Here is a 23,134-nt window from a genome sequence, read left to right as displayed (position 1 = left end):
CGGTTAATCCAAGGTTTACCTTGAGCAGTCAGAGAGAAGAGGAAGGTTTGAATAATGACCTCAAAACAAAGGAAAGCTGTTCTGCCTCACTATGCAGCATCCTGGTCAATGTTGGAAAGAAACACAAGTGGCAGAGGAAGTCTGAAGCATGATAGAAAGAAACATTACTCAGAAAGTGGAATAAAACTAAACTTAAAGCTTCAAAACAAGTGTACAGCTTTCCTTGTTCGGCTAGTTTTAAGTGCCAACACCACTGTGAGAACTTCAGCATAACAGAAAAATCTGCACAGATTGCCTGTTGGAACCAGATGTACAAGAGCTTGGAAAGAAGAGAATTCACACTCTTCCTTGGTTGCATTTATTGTGCATGAATTTCACAGTCACATTTTACTGCTTTTCATAGAAATAATATAAATTGACATACAGAGTCACATCAAAACCTGAGTTCTAAAAACAAATAACTTTATTCCGTACATGTATACTATAAAACTCTGGCTGCATTTTCAAGAAACAACAGCTAAGGAGACAGTCTAGTGTTGGATAGCAGTAAAGCCTCCAATATTTGTTTTCCTTTGAATGAGACAACCCCCATATTTGTTGCACACTAAACTGTCCAGGTACTTTTAAAGTTGTGCCCTAACACCAAAGTAGGATGAATTAATTTTCCTTTCTTATATTCAACTACAAGACCACTCCTCTTAAGAGTCTTCTTCCCAGTTTTCATTAGTGATTACCCTATCTCCAGAGAGGTATTGGCTTCTAAAATAGTTCTTTGTCTTCATTGGTAGACAAAATAGTACCCAGAAAAAAATGTTTCTTTCACCAGCCTTAATTCACCATAAATTAAAACCAAGATTTCTTGTTTCTTCAACTTCTAAAAGACCTTTCTGTCTTCTGCTGCTTTCCACTTCCCTACATACACCACTTCAACTTTTGAATCAAGATGCTGACTTTCTTGAAGGGCCAAAGTGTAGAGCAAGTATGTAACAAGCATTTTTGACAGTATCTTTAAAAGCATTCAACACAAGTTAGTTACCAGATCAATGGAAAAGCTCGTGCTCAAATATTTTTGCTTTGTTAGTTCAGTTGGCAGAGTAGGAGTCTTGTTACTAACACAAACTTGTGGTAATGGGATAGTCACCAGCCCTGAGGATCCCTATTAAGAGCTTTAAAGCCAGAATTCTGAACAATTTCTTATCACAACACAGGTTTTCTACCAAAATCTTGTGAGATTTACAGTTTTAGGCCACCCACCACTTTTTTATAATCCCAAGTTAGATGCCAAATTTCTCCACTTACCTGACAAAGGAGAAAAGGAGACATCTAGAAAACAAGTACCTGCATTGGATCACTGAAGTAATCCACCCCTATCCCTGGAAGTAAAGAGAATCAGTGACAGAACACACCTAGTCTCAGCTTCAGCAATAGAAACTGCATATACATCCCTTGGAAAGTCAGATTTTTCTAGAGAACAAATTTGTATTCCAGAAATATAAAATACTTTGGTGGCCTGAAGCTTAATGGTTACACAGCAGTACAAAATAATAGCAACAACTGGGCAAAGTTAAACCATTAACTCAGGTCCAACTTAAACTTATGAGGAATTAAAAGTCCTTGAAGCTGCAGAACTTTTTTCCAGAACTGATGATTTGAAGAGAGCCAGAGTGTCCAGTTCTAATAGGTTTATAAGTATGCAGAGCTTATCCTTCCAGCTTAACTTGTACTTCAAAATGTGAAAGACGATTGAAGAGTCACATCTGTACAAACCAGTCTGGATATTACATTACTTTACATTCCCCTCCAGAGTTCCAGCAGGAGTCTCCCAAATGCTGTTAAGTTTTGATTTGCTGCGATGTTAACGCCAACAGTCTCTTGCTGAGCAGTGCATTGTGTCGCTGAAGATACTCTATTACATCTCCTTGCTTCTCAACTATCTCTTCTAAACTGGAATTCTCCCTTGAAGTAACAAAAGTAAACATGGGTTTCAGTAAATGACAGCAGCCTTCTAATATACGAAATATCAGAGCTAATTAACACATACTTAACAAGTTGCTTCCTTTAGTTTCATTTTTGCCGGGATCACTTAATTTTTGAGGGAAGAGGCAATCTACAACACCTATATGTCTAACTCTATTTTGCATGAGAAGGTAGGAAGACAAAGTCTGGCTAAACTTCATGCCATTTATACAACTGAGTTACATATTTCCTGCTAGACAGTTACAGAGTAAGGATCTTACTGTTTAGGGAACCAAGACAGACAATATGCTAGAATTGTAGTAAGGAATGTGGAAGCTTTCCCACACACATTAGGAAGCTTGTTTTGACCAGGCATAATGTTGTAGTTCAGCTGTGGGAGATCATAACCTGTTTAAGATAGAAATTGATTAACCTGAAGTAGCATACATTTTATGCTACTGTATACAGCAATATCTGTCCCATACCATGACAGCATCAGTACCAAAAAATTGTGCTACTTCAGATCCACAACCTCGTGTACAACTACCCTTCTCCCTTAAGATATATCCAGTTTTCAGATATCTCTCAATTTAACTCCAATAGAAACACAAACATTTAAATAAAGCTCACGTAATTGAGGGGGGAAAGCAGAGAATTTTGTCAAATCTAATTAGCAATTTTTAAGATACAGCAAGATAAAATACCAATGCCTGAGTGCAGCCTCCTCTTTCCGTACATATTTCTTCTCAGCTGACTTGGGAATCTGTCCTCCTAGTACACTTGTGAGCATCTTAGTGCTGTGTAAGTTGTTCCCCAGCCTTACAGCTTTTTGTAGAGGAACACTGCCCATTTCATAGTTCTTAGAAAGTGTTGAGAAGGATATCGAGTGGAAAAAAGCTTAGGTCCAATTAAAACCTACTGTAGATAAACTGGGCAAAGTAAAGAACACAAGTTTTGTAAACAGAAAACTTGCAACATTAACCAGTAACGTGCACTGCCAACTGAAGGCTCCTGATCAGTAGCTTAGGTTGCAGAGGTCATGATATTCAAAAAACGTTCTTATAACAAGGTCAACTGAAGGGCTGACAGGATTCACTTTTCAATAGATGTAACTCCCAAGGGAAAGAGAGTCAGAGTTGTATAGAGCTAAATTAAAATAATGGTTTTGCAATCAGTTCTCACAGGAAGTTTGCACTCTTTAATCAAAAATGAGCACAGTCTTTTCCTCAGTTGGTCATTGTTGCAGACACATTCCCTGGGCATTTGAAAATTTCTCAGGGGAGAAGATGAATGAGAAAGAAATGAGGTCCACCATGCAATCACCATGGTTTTTATATCAAAATGGAAGTCAGACATGGTATCAAAATTTAAGACAATTCTAAATCCTTCCTGTATCCTGGACACCTACTTCCAACTTCCATAAAAGCATGTGCATGCTGCATTTGTGAAACCAGGGAAAGTCCCAAAGTATTAGTCATCTCCCATTAGTCAACCTTTCAGGAAGGCAGCACATATAGAAGCAAGTCATAGTATATTAGAAAATCTCCAATTCTTATACAGAAATCCATGATATTTTCAATTACTAGTTTTTATCAAGTCATACTAGGCTGATTTCAGCAACTGGAAAATGAGCAGGTGGAAGGTACACAAAGAACAAATGAAAAGTAAGTCTCAGTGCCTGGGACAGTCTCAGTTACTGTCGGACAGCTTCTACTCTCACTGAGACCTTTTTTACTTCTTAAGCGCCTTCCACACCTTAAAAGTTCCTTCCAAAACTCAAAATGCATTCCAAATCCATTGCTAAAATCTCATGTCCAACTGCTGGCACAGAACAGAGCTGCTCAGTTTTCTTCTTTGTCTATCAACTGCCCACAATAATCTCCTTCCTTGAAAAAAACTAGCTGAAGCAGCTAGGCTTCTGTAGGCCTGCTTTAAGTAACAGTGTAAGACAACAGTATCTTTCCTTAAACCCCATATAAAATGAACTAAACTAGATTAAGCACAGCTATTTATAGTTTAATTAACTAATTAATTAATTAATTAAAGATTAATGTAACCAGCCATAAATGGTCAAATCACCTCCATCCTTATGTTTGAGGATTTCTGTCCCATAGTAAATTGTCATTTACTATGGAGGAAGTAAAAGACTGCTGCATCTCATCTGTGCATCTAAAATGGGAGGCTTATGCACAGTTCCTTCAGAACTGTTATTCCCACCTCTGGTTTAACTGACAAGTTTAAGATTGCATGGAAGTCTACAGGAAATCATGCAATTCCATTAATGTTACCTATACACCACGGCTGAACACAGCACAACATGAATACAGAATTCTTACCTGAATCCAACTTCTGAGGTAATTTGACTAGGGTAGGCATACATCTTTTCTTCTTCAATTATGTCAGGTCTTGGCTTGGCACGATTGAAGTTGCTTATTTTCACTGCAAGAAAGCTTTATAAATTAGTTGGAAAGTGGGAAAAAAAAAAAACAAGCTTTAAGACCAGAGTCCAAGTTATAAAAATCTGTAACAGATGATCCTAAGATTACCTCAGGATAGGAGATGGAAAGACAATAATGGAATTTGAGAAATGGGAAAGCAAAAGCAGCCCTGAATGGGGAAGCTTGAGCATACTGCTTAACATCTGCAAAGTTTAATCTGCCACCTAAGAGAGGGTGAAACCTTAGTTGCCTTTTACAGGGTACCAAGATTCAGTCTCCAAGTTCAGGCAAAACTAAGTAACATGCCATAAAAAAACTGTAAGAACTTTTGTACTGGTAGCTGATTCAGAACTTCCAGCTTAAGCTCTTCAATACATACTACTTTAACTAGACTAGCTGCAGTGAAGCAGCAGCTTGTTTGCCTGCTCAGACGAGGGCAGACTTGCTACAGAAAGCCATTGTGAACCAAGCAGCCTTGGCTATCAAACCCACAAGTCATTCCTGGGCACCTGTGAATAAAGTTTAAGGCTAAATTTAACAGATGTATGGGTGGGACGGGTGGGAAAAGTTATAGGCACCCTCTGCATTATTTCAAAAAGGAAGCTGAAAATATTTAAAGCCATTCAATGTCAAATCCTGATTCAGAGAAAATATCAAAATATCCAGAGCATGCATTTGGGACTCTGCAGTTAGGGCTGCTTGTGAAACAATGCATCTAATGCCACAAAAAACATTACAGTGCAGCTCTGTGAGAAATCCACACTACTGTAACAGAGGAGTGTCCTTACAAGTCAGTACTATGATGGGGTTTATTACAGGCCACCCTGCTAAAACAATGCTGAGACCCTCCAGAGGTTAACTACAAGTTAGGCTCAAAGGTTATTTATTTCTATGACGGTATTTCTCTACAAATAAAACCACAAAGGAATGGGCACGGAATTCTCGACATGTGTTGTTTGTGGGAATGTTGGTCTTTTATTCAAGTGATATTAGAAGTATGTGAGAAAGTAATTAAATACATATATTTAGTAAGTCATTTAAAGCTTTACTCCCTATCCTAGCAGTAAAAAACTTAGAATAGTAAGCTGACATTTAGAGCTGTCTGTATCGTACTTCATTCCATGCACTTTTACCTCACTTGAACGATTTATATATGTCAAGTCCATTATAGGTCAATCACAGCAATTCCTTGTAGATTTCTGAATCTCTGCATCCTACAGCTATATATACACACACTGCTGCATGGAGATAATTTTAAGGAAGGCAGTAGTCCTTCACAGGACATTGTCTATCATATAATTCATAAACAGATCCAACAAGTAAGAGAAGTACCTAGAATTACAGTCAGGTATTCCTCATTTGTGAGACAGAATTATTTAACAGAAAATAAGTCAGGTACATGAACCTTCTACAGATAAGCATTTATGTCTCATTCTCATAGCTAAATAATTACCTCACTGTGATGAAACAATACGTAAAATGGTGCTGCCTTCTCTCCAAAATTATACAAAACTAATACAAAAAAGGGTGGGCCAGTAGTTTTTAGTGTAAATTTACCTTAGTCTCCCCATTGTTGCTCAGCTGATACTATCTTAGCGGTATCTGCTAAGTGGTTGCCTCGAAGAGGGGAATTCTAAACCTCAGTAGAGCCTGCCCTTAAAACTATCCCATTAAAGAAGCATGGTGCTTCCACCCAGTCACATATTCTGCTCTAAGAGAAAACACCCACCTGAATATCATTATTACTACAGATTCTCAGGGTATTTTCAAAATTGTCTAAATACATTTGTTTTGCCTCAGTACAGCCTTAACTTGATATTAAAATGTTGAAATTTTAAAAGTTGAAATTTTAAATGTTGTTTAAATACTACCTTAAAACCCACCAGTACAGATAAGACAGACATGCAAGCAGTCTCTCACCTTACCTCAACAAGCACTGGGATGGAAAACACAAAAACAAACTACACTGCTCTCTGGAAAAACAACTTAGGGTGACTGGAAGTCTGCCTCATCTTGCAGCAGGTTAAAGTCACATAAAAATTAACCCTAGCTTTGTACAGGAAGCTTTAGAGAATGAATTTTACATTGACTTGGGGCTGCTCAAGAGATAAGGCAGCTGTTGGTAGAACACACTGCCTTACTCCTTCCTAGCAACTTAACTCTACCCCTTAGTTCCAGGATTCACTGGACCCTTCTCCAAGCCTCTTTGAGCTGCAAAGCACAACACTGCACCCATTCCTTACAACTTCCTTGTATATACATTTATTTACCAACATATTAGATAGTTTTGCAAAGTTTAAAGCCAAGTGTTTTATCAAATCGTTATAAGTTACACCAAACCTAAAGCCGACAACCTTACAAACCAACAGTGATAGCACAAACATGGTTAATGAATTTGAAGGTCACAGGGACTGGCATAAGTACAAGTCAGGAAACAATACCCTTTTGGTGACAAATAAGCAGAAAAATAGTTTGAGAGTTTTTACAGAAGCACAAGCTCAGACTTTACTACTATGCAGGTCATCTTTCTTGCACTTATCCTTTTTGGTCAAGGTGAGAGTCACCCAATGCAGTTCCTTGAGCTCCAGGAGGCCTCAGGGCAAGAAACAGCATTTCTCTGGAATTCCTGACATCCTATTAAAGTTTTACAATTTATCTCTTATTTCCCGAGTTTCCCAGGAAAGTAAGTATGCGTATGCAAAGAAGGGATGATCTCCAGCATTCCTGGAATAGTTTTACAGCACTGCCATGATTGCTTTGCCTCATCACTGCCTTTATTCTTCCAGAGGACAGTCAGTCTACTGGAGCCACGCCGGGGCCATTGAGGGGAAAGCCTGACAAGTCTGCAGCATTCAGGCTTCTGCACACTTCTAAGACAAAGACATATTTTAGGGCTGGGACCTGATTTCTTGGCACATTTTTGCTGTTGCAGGAGAGTCAGAATAGGTTTTATTTCCTAGATGAACAAGCTACTTGGCAGTATTTCTCTGTATGCCATTGCACTACTATGAACACACCAAAGTTTTCTTTTAAGCATTTACTTATCAGCATTTTCAATAGCTTTGCAAAGTTTAAAGGCAAGTGTTTTATCAAGTCTTCATAATTTATACCAAACTTAAAGCAGACAATCTTACAAACCAACAGTGACAGCACAAAACAAAGCCTCAAAGTTCTATAAAGCACTACAGTGTTTTGATATGATCACAGCTTCCAAAACCCATGCATCTTTTAAATATTCATTAGAAGGAACCATCAATTTTAGTGTCAAAGAGAAACTGAAGCCTTTGGGGTGGGACCAGAGAAAGAGGAAGAGGCTGGAAAAGGCACAATCACACAATCAGCTATGCAAACCCCACATGTAAATCTCAGACACGGTTCTGACTAAGCCAGCTAGCTCTTACTGCTTCACAGCTTGTGGTGCATGCATTTGAGAAACACTGATAAACAGACAAACCTGTTCACGGGACACTTTTTGAATTAATTAGGCATTTATTGCCACTTCACTGGATTAACAGCTTTGAGATAACATGGAGCTTTCATTTAGCAGCCCTCAGAACCAAATCAAGCCTGACAACCTTTCCCAATTTGTTTTGGATTTGCCTTAGTTCTCCTTCTACAAGCACAGAATCGTTTTGTATTTATAATGGCAGTTAAATGCCTCGGGGTACCACAAGTGAACTACTGTGAGGGCAAACAAACAGCTGAGTACCAGCCATAATGAATGTCACAAAGAAGGCTAAACTTGCCTCTCTCACCTGTGTAAATCACTAAGCATGTCAGGGAACTAATCATCTCCAGGCTCAGGACTCCCAGGATAAGATACAGGTACACTTTGCTGTGATCAGGAAAGGAATGCTGCACCGACAGAATCAAGAGCAGGGCTGTATTACCTAGAAAACAAATGTTATATTTTAAAGATTTACTAATTTTATTAGCTACTGAAAATTAATTCATGCTTTCTCACGCCCAGTATCTGCATTAGGCTGCAACACTTCAGTAATGCTTTTCCATTTCACACCATGCTTGCCCCTTCAGCTAATTTCCTTAACGTGCAAGCTTATACCTGCTGGCAGCAAAATGAGGTCTCATTTCAGCACATGCTTGTAATGGTAGACAATTAGGAGTTTTCTTATAGAGTCTTCTGACTTAAAAAACAAGAGTGGAAGAAACACACTAGAAATACCTAAAATAAGTACATGGGCCTAAAGTGTTTCTGACTTTGATGCTATTGATCTTACTCATTCTTTCAATTCCTAAGAGATCATGTAAGCCAGCTGAAAATGAGGGAGTATTTTCCTTCAAGTAGTGGATTTAAAATATATTTAAATTAGGCTAACAGAGCAAAAAACCAAAAAACCTTAACACCTTCCTTTCAAAGCCAACTTGCATAGGCTTCCACTTGCTATTATCTTAATACTTGAACATAACTGAAAGTTTAATTGAAATTAGTACAATTAGTCACGGAGAAAAAACCTGAGTTACAGGTCTAAAATCTTTTCTGATACCGAGTGTGAAGTGTTTTCTTCCTTCCTGTAAAAATGTGTCAGACCAGTGTCTGGATAAAGAACTAAATTTAAAAGACCTAGGGAACTGTGCAGTTCTCTTTCCTGCTGTGTCAGTCAAGTGAAGGAAGTGGTATGAGCAGTCATTACCATGGCAGGAAGCTTGCAATAATGGAAGAACTACCTTCTGAACAACACATGACCAAAATTCTACAGCACACACCTGATTGCATCTGAACATTCACAAATGCCCAGAGTTTGTCTAGTAGGGGAGAAGTGGGCACTATCTAAGACTGAAAGCAGGGCAAAGCATTGCCAATTACACTGCAACAGGCAGAAATAATCCTTTTACATCATTAAGCCTCCTGCAGCCTGCTTTTGTCACTGCACTCCAAACACTTCTACATCTTCAGAGCTCTATCTAGTGGTCAGAGCCTGAAGTGTTGCACATTTATCAAGATGACTAGCTCTTTTACAGAGTGTGAGGAAAGAAAGCTAGATTCCTATATAGAACAGGACCATTCACTTATTAATTCTGGTGAAAAAAAGATCTACTCCAGGAGAGAGGTGAGATTATAAGAGGCAAAAATACTGAAGAAGCCATTGCTCTGCCCTTTTCCACTGCTATTTGTGGGGAAATCCCCTTAAGTTACATGGATTTCAGATTTGAAAGTGATTTATAGAAAAGCTTCACCAGTTAGGCGCATCAACACTTTACAGCTAAACTTGCCAGAGATGTAACTTAAAAATGTAGTTAAATCACTTCTATACACCACCTTTAGTCCATAGAAAGTAGAGAAAGGTAGTCAGATACAAAGCTGAATGGTACACATCCTGTGTGAAGGTCAGAAAATTGGTTATTTCACTGAATTCAGGGAGCTGTTGGGCAACAAGCAATTCATCTGTTTCTATGTGGATTGCTGAGCTTGAAAAGAGAAGAGCAGCACACTTCCTGGAAGGACTAGCAGGCTTCCCACATATCCAACCAGACAAATGGATATGCAAATTAACTCACTAGCAGTCAAACACAATCCTTGCTGACTGAACACTCCCTGGCTGAAGACTAAATGCTAATAACTGAATGTTTTACTCAGCCTCACAGTGTGAGCATTTTTGCACTACTAACAGTTCTTTACAACCTGCATCTGGCAGACCACAAAGATCAGTACAGGGGTTCATCTGACTAAAGGATAATTTTTAAGAGCTCATAGGCAGGTTCGTAAAAGTTCATAATATAGAATACACAATAATATATAACTGCTCAGTCTTTTATTGTGTCAACAGTTTAAAGCTTTAGATAGAAAAAACCCCAAGTTCACTTCACCTGTGGCATGTATCAGCAGTGGAAGCCTTTTCAGATGCCTTGTTGATCGGTATATGGAGAAGTAACCTCTTCTTCTGACTCTGCTGTGGTGGTGCTGCACGAATCGTTCAAAACAGACATGCAGAACCCACAGAACCACTTTTGCAATTATTATGACAGTCTGCACTTTAAGTGGGTGAGTGTAGTTTCCAGGGCACTTATCTTGGTTTGGATTGGGGTAAGAACAAAACATAGCTGCTAAAAATGCTAGAACAACAAAAGCAACCTGGAAGAGAAAGGAAGAGAGAAACGTCTTTAAAGTCAACATTAAGCTATATACATGAAAAACCCCTGAAACACAAAGCCAGGATTATGTAATTAATTCATTATGCATTACTTTCTGAATTGATTTTATTAGAGTTGCGGTGACATATAAAACATTCGACACTTGCTACAACCACTACATGTCACTCTGGGAACATACAGATGACTGAAATTGCTAAGCAGTAAGATTGAATTCCAGCAGGGCAAGCAGTCTCCAGCAGAACAGAGCTGGTAACTGTCACCCTTCCAAGAATTTCAACTAAATCAATTTCACTGTTCCTTGAGTCTTCATAGTGAATTTACTTCATTTCTAGACCCTCCTTACTATGCCTTTTTACTTGAAAGAAAACTTGATTTATGCTCCTAGAAAAGAGAAATCACATATTTTTAAGACTCATTCAATTACACTGAAGAGGCTGTCCCACAGAGCAGTATTATCTTATCAGTACACTCTATATTTCCTGAAACTGACATTTCCCGAAATTGACATGTCCTAAGTGAAAATCAACACTTTCCCACAGCCACTGAAGATCATCTCCACGTTGACTTTAGAAAAGTAAATCATCAGAGTAACTTAAAGTGAATTATTAGTACTGGGTAGGCATCTTTGCCAACTGGTAATCATTCCTTAGTATATTTACCATCATATTTTTCCATTTTACCTTTTTACTTATGTCAGAAAAACCAGACAGATTGTCAGAGCGCATATATAGCCAGACTGTGTATATACTTATCCTTTCAGACTACTGCCATTATGCCATAACTTTTCCTGTCTTCTAGACTCCTCTCCAAATTTTCAGCATCAGCAGTGAACATTAGCAATGTTTTGGCCAATTAGAAAGCAAAGCTGAGGATGCATATTACCTGTAGTGTATGTATACACACAGGGCTTCCTTAATATTTATAGAGTTTTGTCACAGAAAATGTTTTCTCTACTGTGATCATTCAATGAACAAGAACAACATTATACTTTCTCAACCTGGTTCATTCTATAAAACAGGAATATTTTTAAAACAGAACTGTAAAGAAAAACCACTCCCACCAATACAGAAATAAATGGAGAGCTACTAATATACAAAACAAAGAAATCAATTTATCTCAAGTCTGTAAATGATTTCTAATACTCTTAGCTTAAAAAAAAGTGTCAGATGTTCTTCATGTCATAACTGACAGAAGCAACACCTCAGAACTGAAGACAGATGAAAACACCCAATTTTCCTTTGCTGCCTTTGTCTCCCTACTTAGTTCTATGAGTATTTAAGATCCCACTACCCCCTTTTCACCCTCTTGAACTTATAATTCCTATTTTTGTACTTTCCTCAAGCAACACTCTTCACAGAAATTAACTTTTCAGAACCATTTAATTACTCTTGAGACAAGCTGCCCTTAGCTTGCTCAGGTTGCGACCAGAGTTAGGTAATTGGGAAGGGAGCAAGAAAGGGGAAAAATTTTCACACAATTATCAATACCTAAAAAAGACTTTACAGAAGACAGATAAAATAGAAGGTGGAAGGAAAGAAACTCAAATCAAAATAGGAGTGTACCCTCCATTATCCCTAAGACCATTACTTCAAATCCAAATTAAATACCATTTTATCTTGAGATAGGTTAAGTTGTTGGATTAAGAAGTTAAATAAGAGGCAGGCTTATCATTTGTTTAATCTATTATTTTACCATCTTCTTTTCTTACAAAGTTAAGAATAATTCAGCTATTTTATTTGATCTGTTTGCTGTTTGGTTTGCCATTTTACAGTAGTGATACAATTAGTTCTACTCCTTCCAGGTGTTAGGAATACATTTCAGTAAAGAAAATGGCTATATTAAACTGATGCAAGCAGGAATGACCTAGCATTGCATCTCTACTAAACTACTACAGCAGTGTATACAAGAGGAAACAGGAAGCTGGCATTTAGAGTGGTATTTATTAAACATGTTTTGCTTGCATTGTCAGGCAGTTTAATAATAGGTGCTTCACCCCACACATATTTGTACATAAAAAGTTATTCTTATAAAGAGTAGTATTTAAGTTCCATTTTGTGTATGTGCACAGACAGAATAAAAGAAAGAAAAGATTAATATAATGAAATTATTTCTAGCCAGTACACTTCACATTGCTCTCCAGCCTCCTGATGGGAAGCCTTCAGAAAAGCAAGGCTTGGCAAAAGGAAAGGCACTCAAAAACCCAGTCCTACCACAGTCCAGCACATCCTGCCCATTTCCAGAACTGTACGTAACTAGGCAGCTGCATCACAGCAGCTATTCTGCTACCTAACTCCACTTCTTGGCACAGGAAGGTGGAGAAGAAATACTCCAAGTTACACACAAATTGCTTTAGAGATGCATTACAGCTCTCCCACATAATACCATGATGTCTTAACTTCTCCAGGACTTTTACCCTCCAGTGCATCAGAAGCTACCCTGGCCATTCTCCACATTCCACAAGATTAATGCACGTTGGCAGAAGCACAGGGGAAGGATATCCAATTGTTCTGCCCACCCATCTTTGCAGTGAGAGAGACAGTGCCACTCAAGGTAACAATTATAATGCTGTTTTGCCAACAGAAAAGGATACTTCTCCATTTTGCTCCAAAAACCAACTGCTCACTGAAGCAGGTTCAGCAACAAGACTTAACCTGTGAAAATACATGTTGACAGATGCCACAGAAGTTTTCCCATTTCACCTAACCACCATTTGCAGGAGAGAGGCAAAAGTGGGAGGATAATAGGCAGCAGTTTCCTAGGATCTGGGTGACTGACATTTGGCTGCATCAGTTATAGTAGTAGGAGGAACATTTCTTGATACTACTACAAGGCCCACAAAACAGCTACTCCTAAAATTAGAAGGCTAAAGCACATTGAACAACTGCCCAAAGAGAGACCTTAGAGGCTGGTATGTGCTTTTAAAGTCCTGGTAGAGAGCATGTTTTCAAGAGCACTGGGCACTGCATTTTGTGTTTGAGATCTAACGAAGCCCTAGAACAGCTCGTGTCACTGGTACTACAGAATCACAGAATTTAGGTTGGAAGAGACCCTTAACATCACCAATCCACCCTTTACTTAAAACTACCACATCCACCACTAATCCATGTCCCTAAAACACATGAAAGTGACATTTCAGCCAGATCTTAGGATCTGAGCTCTTCAGCCTTCCTTCTTCATATCTGGTTGCCACATACTCACAAGCAACAACAAGCCTCTTCAGCTTATCAAGGAAAAACTCATTACTAGGCAGGACTCTGCTTCTGTCTCCCAGCCCCCATAAATGCCTAGATACTGTTTAGTTACCTTCTCTCTGAAATTAGGTTTGCTCTCAGAAGACACAGCATGAAAATTATCTCAGCCCTCTATAACTAGCATAGCACTTCAATATATTATTTTTAAATAACATTATTTTTAAATTACAATAATATTGTAATTTAATACTATTTTTAAATTACAAAAGGCAATAATATTATTCTTAAATTACACTTCCAACAGCATAGAAGAGCTACTATTTAAAATGCTCTTCCTCCTAACAAGATGTATCACAGCACCAACAAGAAGAAGGCAGAAAGTATTTGATAGCATACACACTATCAAAATTGATTGGCAAAGTGGACCTCACTGGTTTGGAAGAACAGCCAGTGTATGCAATTCACTGTCATATCATCAGAATTCTGTCACATGAATCCTAGTGGATTCTGAAAGATTCAGAAGAGAGATAGCAAGTATCTTAGGGAAATCATGCTTCTTAAACTTACATGTATTAGCAACAGGAAATTGGCAAGGAGAACTGCTGGGATAGCATGAAATCTTGGCCTCAGCTGGGAATGCAATGTATGAGACGAAATGAGTGGTGCATCCAGTAGAGGATCATCTTCCAAACTCTGTGTTATTTCCAAGGAGCCCTGGAACACAAGGGGAAGGCAAACAATAGCAACAGGTAAGCTCTAAAAGTAAAGTACAAAGGTTCAGGAATTTCCTCTTAGCAAATCAAGCCTTGAGGGGGAAAAAAATCCCACTAGGTTAATATCTCCAAAAAGCTCTTAAACTCCAGGTAAACTCTCATCCCATCTTTATGTGAGAACTCCCATCCCTGAGGAATTCAACACTAATCTACTTTCTAGTATCACACTTAGCCTTCAGGAACTTCAGTGTTTAAAACGTAATACAAGTATCTGAGCTTCAACCCTGAGATGTCAGAAGCATCAGTATACTTATGGGGAAAAGGTGACAAAGTCTCTCCCACATGCTTTATACAAAGGTATAAAGGTACTGCAAAACTCTTTGTTGTCCTTACTTTTGTCTGACTACAGTTGGAGGCAACAACAAAGTTGCAGTGTAACAGTAACGATTTTGAGTGTTCAGCCTCTGATACTACTGGCATGCCAAAACACCTGCAGCAGTAAGTAGAGCAGAACTCGGGCAGGAAAGAAGCAGCAGCTCACAGAGGGAAGAAGGTGCTACCAAGTGCTGAGCAAGACATTCTCACCTACACTAGACAGACTGCCCGTGTCACGTTGGAGCCAAGCATTAGTTCTTGGACTTCACAATCAGCTCAAATATAGTGTTCTTTACTAAGCAGAAGGTAAAACTAAGTGTGGGTGGAGGGAAAAGCTTTGGACAAGGAACTTGCCCCATAGCTATGCATCCCTGCTCCATTAGGGCAGGACAAGGTCATTCAATACATAGTAAGTGGAACATACACGAGGCACTATGATGGCCAAAACTGCTAGAGTTTCTCCCTTAGCATCCTGTTACATCCCTTGCCTCAGAGGAGAAAACAGCTCAAGATTTCCACTCAAGTTTTGACTGCTGTTCTTCGTGATACCAACCACAGCCGAGAACCAGAAGACAAGGGCAGACCCTATCCCACTCCAGACTTCTGATGTGCCAGGTTTCACCAGGCCATTTACTGATTTATAAACTCAGGACTTTTCTATAAACCGAGGACCCTCTGCCATGAGAAAAAGCAGCATAAGCCTCAAGACAAATGAAACATGCCATCCTTCTAGACACTAGCATGGGAAGAGAGGGATTACACCTAGGTTTATACCTCATATCAATGAGGACAATGTGATTGTCTCCCCAGAGTTATTTCACCTGCAGACAGCTGCCTACAGTGAAGGAAATCGTCATCAAGAGTTATTTCAGTCAACAAGCAGTTTTATTTTAGAACTGCGAACACTACACCTGCCCTGCCACACAGGAGTGTGAACAGAGCAGCCTCAGCTATTTGACACCTTTTAATTAGCCCAGTCTTTGACTGAAAATGACCCCTACTGAAATACGTGCCTGGTAAAATGACCGTTTACTGCACACCTTAATGTCTACAAATGGCACTCCTCTTTTGGCACTGATATAAAATCTAGAAGCATGAGAGCAAAGACACCTTCTAGCCGTCCTTTGCCCATTTTCACAGGCCAGGTGTAATTTTAAGCTCTGACAGCAAGGACCAACACTCCAGCAGCCAAGGCATCTCAACTAATTCTTCAGATTTCACATCAGTAAAAAATGAATTACTATGAGGATGGAGAGACACTGGAACAGTTGCCTGGTGAAGCTACAGATGCCCCATTCCTGCAAGCGTTCAAGGCCAAGTTGGGGCTTTGAACAAGCTAGCCTAGTGGAAAGTGCCCCTGCCCATGGCAGGGAGGGTTGGAAATAAATCTTCAAAAAACTTCAATCCAAACCATTTTATGATCACAGAATCAATACTGGGGTTAACAGCTCACATCTCCCACAAACCCAGCAATTCTTCTTAGGACAATATCCTTTGTCTCATGGGAACAAACGATTCCCCATTTCTGCTTTTCATCATTCCTTCATTTCCATGATGGATCAGGGCACTCCTTCACAGACAAAGCTTTATCAGAGCTTTGACCATGCTACTTTCTCACAAGACTGGCTACAGTCCATCTTTGTATCCTAAAATACAGCTAGTATTAGGAAGCACTAGATTACATAATCTATTCAAAGATATTTTATTACAGACAACATGGAGAGGAGGGGAATTAAATCATGGGACATGATGATCCCATGCAGTCAATCTGACATAAAGAAAATCCAGTAAGTGTCCTTCCTCACTAGAGCAAACACTGGTTTCATTTAATTAAGATGAGCCAAAGCCACAGTTGGCAAAAGCCAAAATGCCTTAAATCCAGACTTGCTTGGCACTGCTGCTGAGCACAGGTTAAAGCTTTGGCCTCCTGGCTCCCTGATCCAGCATGTGACCGCTGCCACAGCAGCCCAACGCCGGCAGGAGGAGGGCAGGCAGGAACAAGCCACAGCCAGCAAGCCTCGCCCACGCAGCCTTCCAGCTGGGGCGGGGAGACACATTCAAACAAACACAGAAACGCCGTGCTCATGCTAGCCAACAGCACGTAATCCAGAGATGGCACAGACGGGATCCGCCTGTGGAAAAATAACCCAGAAAGCCTGAAGGAGCCACACGAGCAGCCCCGATTAGAGGCTAATAACCTCGACTAAAAACAAGCCCAGGCCCAAAAGCCTCGGGGATATTTCAAGCCCGGCTGGGGAGGGGCAGCGCGGGGAGCGAGGGGCCACGCCGGCCTCCGCCCTTCGGACAGGGCCACTGGGGACACGCCTGGGCCGGCGGGCGCCCCCGGAAGAAGCAGATACAGCCTCGGGCTCCCGGACGGAACACAGCCAGGACGAGGCGGAAGGAAAAGACGGCACGGAACACGAGGCGCTCGCCCGGCGGCGCCCACCCTCAGCGGCAGCCCGGCCGCTCTCCCAGGCGGGGTCCCCGCGGCCGCGGCCGCGGCCCCGCTCCCGCCCGCCGCGCTCACGTTGTCCAGGTCCTGCCGCCGCCTTCCCGCCGTCAGCGCCATCGCCGCCTCCCACCACAGCCGCCCCGGCGGTGTTTAATGGGCGCCCCCGGTGCGGCCCTGCCGCCACGGGCCGGCCACGGGCAGCGCCGCCGCCCCGCCCCGCCCCGCCAGCAGCGCCCCCGGCCGCCATTGGGCCCGCGCCGCGCCAGCGCCGCCCCGGGGCGCGGCCCGGCCGGCGGAGGGGCCGGGGCCGGGTCTCGGTCTCGGGCTGAGCTCCGGTCCCGCCGCCCCGGCACAGGTCCGTGCCCCCAGCCCGCCCTGGGGTGCCGCGCTGCCCCATGGCCGTGCTCGGTGCAGTTCTCTCTCAGCCCGCGCCTGAATTCCAAACGGAGAGCACTTAGAGCAGGCTCCGGGCTGGTGTCCCTGCGGGGCCGCGGCTCGGGAGGCAGCGCTGGGAGGGGAAAGCGCCCCAGTAGCAGGTGGTTGGCCAAGGTGTGGGGTAAAGGCAGCGTGGTGCTGGTGCCAGCTTGCAGTGAAGTGTTTCCTCACCTCCGATTGGTCTTGCGGAAAGCATGGAGTCTATGCAGCTAGTTACTGTTCCCAGTGGATCTGGTCACCCCTTCAGATCAGGAAAAGTTTTAGCATTCATGAGGCACTTTATACATTTTCTAAGTTATTTTTGGCCCCGTTGTATATTTTGGGAAGAAACACGTTTTCTTTGAAACGTGTCCTTGGTAATTTCACTTTCTAACCCTTTATGATCACACTGAGACAGACTGTGGCCACTGACAGTGTCCAGACTACTCCCTTATGGATCTCTGTCTTACTGGCATTGACAGCCTTGTGTATTCTGCATAGTCCTCAACCATTTATTTGTGCTTAGTTATTATTTGGTAATTTTTGTTAGCCTCTCTGATATTTTTCAGCTATAACCTCTCTGAAATGAGAAGGATCAGAATGACACACTGTTCAAGCAAAGTATGAATTTCCAAAGCATCATATTTGTTATCTGTTATGTACTCTCTTCCTCTGCTAATGTTTCTTAACCTTCTGTTTGTTCTTTATGAACGTCCCTTAAGCTTCAGTTAATGCTAGTGAGGCCTCTGAATAGATCAAAGCTGTTAGAGGGGTGTGAAAGACAAGTAAGATTGTATCCTCTCCAAGTTGTAATTGTTCCATGTGTACTATTCAAGAGAAGCTAGGACTGTCACCTTGAACAGTCACTGAACAGCTGCAGTGGCTCTATCTCTCTTGAAAGCATGTTGAAGTGCCAAGAGGTGAAAAAGCTCTTGAGGTATGAGCTTCTTCAGAGAAGAAGTTCCAAGTTTTTATCTCAGTTTCTGTGACTTTTCCTGGCTATCTTTTACTAGAAAAATATTCTCAACTGAAACCTCCTACCCAGAGCATTTACATTCATCCCTTGCTTTCATTTGTTCTTGTTTAATACAGATACACACACTTAATGAACAGGACAACTATCTTAAATTCAAAAGAAGCTTTAAACTTGCTGGTTTGACTCAGATAAAGTCCAGCTCCTGTGATAAGGGCATGCTCTGTTCCAGTTTATCAGCCTAAATGTTCCTTTTTCCTCCTCCTTATTGTGCTTCCTCTTTATTTTTTCATTCCTGACAAGAACACAGATCCTACTGCTCAGCAAACAAAAGTTTTCAGTGACAGTGAAGTGAGGCCACAATTTGCACACATATATGTAGTGTGTGTAAGGCATGTCATTAGACAAGTGTTTAAGATAAAATCAAAAGAACTAATTCTTCTAACTATTCTTCTAGCTGTAATTTTAAAAGCCTAATGTCCCAGTAAGTTTACATTTATTATCACTCATTTGCATAGCTATAACTTTATATATAATTGTAAATCTTGTTTTTACTGAATGGGAAATGAAGAGTTCTCAATGGACTATTGAAGAGCATAGTTAGGGAAAAAATTACAAGTTTAAATATTTGAAGTGCATAAATACTTACTGCATATAACACCAGTTAACATATTCAGAAGTATGTGATTGCCAGTTTCAACTGGTTTATGTAAAACATGTATGTAATCTCTATAGTAGTAGTCTGCTCTTGTTCTTACTAGATCACTCAATCTTTGTTTTGGTTTTGATCTATCCTTTTAATTACTAGATTCACAGTATTTTTTATAGTGAGAGGTTTTAGTGATGAAGATAGGTTCTAATGAAGTAACATTCTCTTCTACTCCATTCCATCTGTTCCATCTTCCTTCAAATTTTGCAGTCATTGTAATTTAAGTGTACCCAAACTTGCAAGTCTGGCTCCTGAAGCATGATCTAATGCTGGGCAGTCTAAAACAGATAAAGATATGGCCTGGTCCTAAATGATTTCCACTGCAATTCCATCAGTAATGATGAAAGTATCTGCTAAGGGTAAGATAAAAAGATGTCGCATGGCCCAACAATGCTGTGCTGCCCTTAGGGAAAGCTCTACTTAGGCATTAGATGCACAGGAGTAAATGCTCTACTTAGGCATTACCTTTGCCATATCAGTAATAATTACAATATTTGGGGACTAGCTGTCACAATTGTATCCTCACAAGGAGACGTAATATCTACTTTTCTTCCTCTCAGTTTCACGTAAAATTTGGCATGAATGGAAACAGGATTGAGCTCACAAACTTCTTCACATTCAGCTATAAGATATAATTATCATTACTGTTTCTTTTTTCATACTACAAGTACAATTAGTACTTAAACTGCATTCAGTTCTATGTAAAGAATACAGTCTCTGCTTGGAGAGAGAATATGGGGTTGTGACAGATCCCAACATTACTTAAAATACAAATGGGAAGTGAAAAGGTAAAAATAATAGTAGAAAATTTTATTTGCATGAATTGGCTGTAATAATCCTGAAAGCCATACTGTAGTAAGTGCAGTCTATGTTCTAGCCTCATACTGCAGACACTTCAGAAGTACTCATTTTATTTCAATCTCCTGTAAATTTTTGAGATCCCGTGGAGGTTAAAAAAACAGTTCACTGCTGAATATGTTTAATACAAAGGAACCTTTCACTCCTTGTACACTTTCAGATTTTCACATCATGTAAGTGATGTGAAAATCTGAAATCAACTTTTTGTGTTGAGCAGCATGGGGCTATTTGTGCATGGTAATCACGTAATCAAAAACTGCTACTTGCTATGCAGACTTTGCTTCCTGAGTAAAATGTCCATTAAAAATTCTGTGCCCTTTAAATGCAAGCTGTTGAAAAGAGAAGAGTGTTACACTGGTAGTGATAAAAACTCTTTCAGTCTTTCACCGATTAATAGACAAATTGGAATGCTGGAGGCTTAGTGTGCCCAGTGGTTACTTCAGCTAATCTGTTAGTACAAATGATTTTGCAAAATGATTTTGCAAAATGTCCATAATGAATTCCAGAGTTAGGACTGATGAAAAAGGGTAGATAATATGGCTTTAGAGAGAGAGAATTTGGACTGCTTTATGCAGATGAGACAAAGAGTGAAAAAATAGCAAAGAGAAAAAGTGTGAAAAACAGAATGGGCACTCTTGATTACTTAAAAAAAACAAACTGATTTCTTAGATATATTAAAAAGCAAATAAATTGGGGTTAAAGAAAGGATACAACTTTTCAATTTCATATCTACTTTTAAAACTACACACCAGAAGTATAAAAGTTCAGAATTAACTATCACAGTGTATCTTTGTGCTAAAGATGAGTTTGAGTTTTAAATTAGCACTTAAGCAAATGCCTAATTTGCAGGGTGAAAAGTACTCCCTCTGCAGAGTTATTTTTTCATTTTCTTCTGATTTTTCAAAATCACATTTCTGTTTACATTCTGTTATAAAGCTATCACAATATGGCAAGCATTTATTTGAACTATATAAAGGGAAACACAGAGCTTTTTCTAAAAATATTTCAGTTTATATTATATACTTTCTAGGGTGATTTTCTTAAAAGTGAGATATGTTTGAGATTATTGCCTTGGGAAAACTACTGATAAAATTGAAATAAAGAGAGAAGATGAAATGTCAAGGAAAAATCAGTTGATTTTTTTTTTCCCCACAGTTTTTTTTTTTTTTTCTCAGTTTTCCATATAGTTTGTCTGAAAATCTTAAAATTAACTTGTCAAGAACTAGTTTGTGTAAACTAACTTTTTAGGCTGTATGGTTAAATATTAACATTGCAACAAATATTCTTTAAAATATTTTAAGTTCCGAAGTTACCTATTTTTTTACCTCAGTATATTAATCCAGATCCCAATCTTCTTTTGCACAGAAATACTGGCAAAGGACTGTCCTTGATACCAGTAAAAATTCCACTCCAGAAACACCATAATAAGCTACTTATTCTGTGAGTACCTCCTTATACCAGAATTATTGGACTAAATCTTTTCATATCTTTATCTTTGACTTAAATTTCCTGGGTTTTTTTTTTTTTCAGTTTACTAGGAGTCCAATTTTAATAGACATTCTGTATAGCTACAAGTACTGATCCTGAGCTATTTTATTAAACAATGAGTATATGCTTATAAATACTAGAAGGATAAATACTTCTAGTCTTTCTTACACAGAAAAGGTTATTCCAAATGAAGATAAACTAAATTTCTGGAACAGCAGGATGATATGCTTTTCACTTTCTATGAACAACCTCTCTGCAAAATTATGTGCAGTAACTAGACCTATGTGATTGTAATTGCTATACGTCCTTGAATATAACATTTTAGTATTTTAATGTCTTTGTTTTCATTGCCTCTTTGTACAATAAAAGAATCTGTACAATGTGTGAGATATATCCCACTTGCTTTTTCCCAGTCTACAGCATTTTTCATTTTCACTGAATGTCCCCTCAGGTGAAACAGACTCTGCAAACACTGCTCCTCCTGTCTTGTTTATATGCATATGAAACAGTAAATAATCAGGTTGATTACCTTAGCATACTATGCTGCTTTTCACAGTGCAAATTGCTCCCAATTACTGCTCTTCGGTAAGCTCACAATGAGCACGATTGGAGGAAATCGATGATTTTACTAGTGGTTTGCAGTAGGCCAATCCTGGATACCCAGGAGAGTCCATCTCTCTGTCTCGTTGTGCATCCAGGAAGCACTAGATGGCAGTACATCAGTTGTTTAAATGTGACTTTAATTTATGAGCTGTAACTGTTTTCTTCAGAGAAAGGGGCGTGTTGGTTGATTGACCTGGTTAGCGCTATCTCACAACATTGCTGTTTGAGAGGGAACATGATGGAGGAGAAGTACACAGACTTTGATGGGCTTGCATGGAATAGGTACCTTACAGTTATTATCTGTGAAGAAAATTACTTGTGCTTCATTTTCAAGTAAACAACATTTTGACGAGTTAAACAAGTATGACAGAACACAACAATAAACAGAAATCTTTTCTACACTCCCATAAAGTAAAATAATCAGGAAAAAACTCCAATGACTGCCTATGATTCATTGTTCACTAAAAACTAAGTGTTGCAAATATTTTTTTTTCCTGGTGTGGGCTGTACTCAAAAATGGTGCATAACTTATTTCAGTAATGTATAATTCTGTGTTAAGGGTGAAACTCCTCATCAACTTTGGTCCAACTTTTCCCAAAACATCCTTGCTGCAGGTTTCTGCTGCCACCTTTGCATCATGTCTAAGTAGTAATGTGGCTACAAGGTGAAATCTGGTAATTATTGATGGGCTTTCTTCTGATTTGGTGAATGGAACCCACTCAGTATAGAGACCTGACTGCATTATTCAGTATACAGGAAACAACATGAGTCTGCAGGTACGAGAACAGGAATTGCTCCATCTCTTTCACAGTTATCTCAGGAATACACTCATATGTGAAATATATATAGC

At 39.7% G+C, this 23,134-nt stretch overlaps 1 protein-coding gene across 1 annotated transcript; it reads right to left on the bottom strand.

The window, feature by feature from the left end:
- Positions 1–335: 335 nt before the first annotated feature.
- On the bottom strand, positions 336–17,421 carry TMEM192 (transmembrane protein 192). The gene is made up of 6 exons (XM_054295897.1): positions 17,315–17,421; positions 14,264–14,410; positions 10,221–10,485; positions 8,150–8,284; positions 4,293–4,395; positions 336–1,956 (listed from the first exon to the last, which is right to left on the bottom strand). Exons 1-6 carry the CDS (start codon positions 17,354–17,356, stop codon positions 1,833–1,835), a joined length of 816 nt encoding a protein of 271 aa, XP_054151872.1. The 5' UTR covers positions 17,357–17,421; the 3' UTR covers positions 336–1,832.
- Positions 17,422–23,134: the final 5,713 nt, after the last annotated feature.

This window comes from Melozone crissalis, unplaced genomic scaffold (genome assembly GCF_028551555.1).
Source record: "Melozone crissalis strain CALT ecotype California unplaced genomic scaffold, PUWL_Pcris_2 ptg000006l_1, whole genome shotgun sequence".
In the NCBI taxonomy this organism is placed as follows: domain Eukaryota; kingdom Metazoa; phylum Chordata; class Aves; order Passeriformes; family Passerellidae; genus Melozone; species Melozone crissalis.
This window is presented reverse-complemented; position numbering and strand designations above follow the sequence as displayed.

Bases quoted from the DNA above. Each gene is read 5' to 3' on its own strand.
- TMEM192 (XM_054295897.1), bottom strand. From the start codon at position 17,356: ATGGCGCTGACGGCGGGAAGGCGGCGGCAGGACCTGGACAAC. The intron at 8,285-10,220 runs GTGAAGTGAACT...TTTGTTTTCTAG, and splicing joins ACTGCTGATACATGCCACAG to GTAATACAGCCCTGCTCTTG. The intron at 4,396-8,149 runs GTGAGAGAGGCA...GCTTTCTTGCAG, and splicing joins ATGCTTAGTGATTTACACAG to TGAAAATAAGCAACTTCAAT.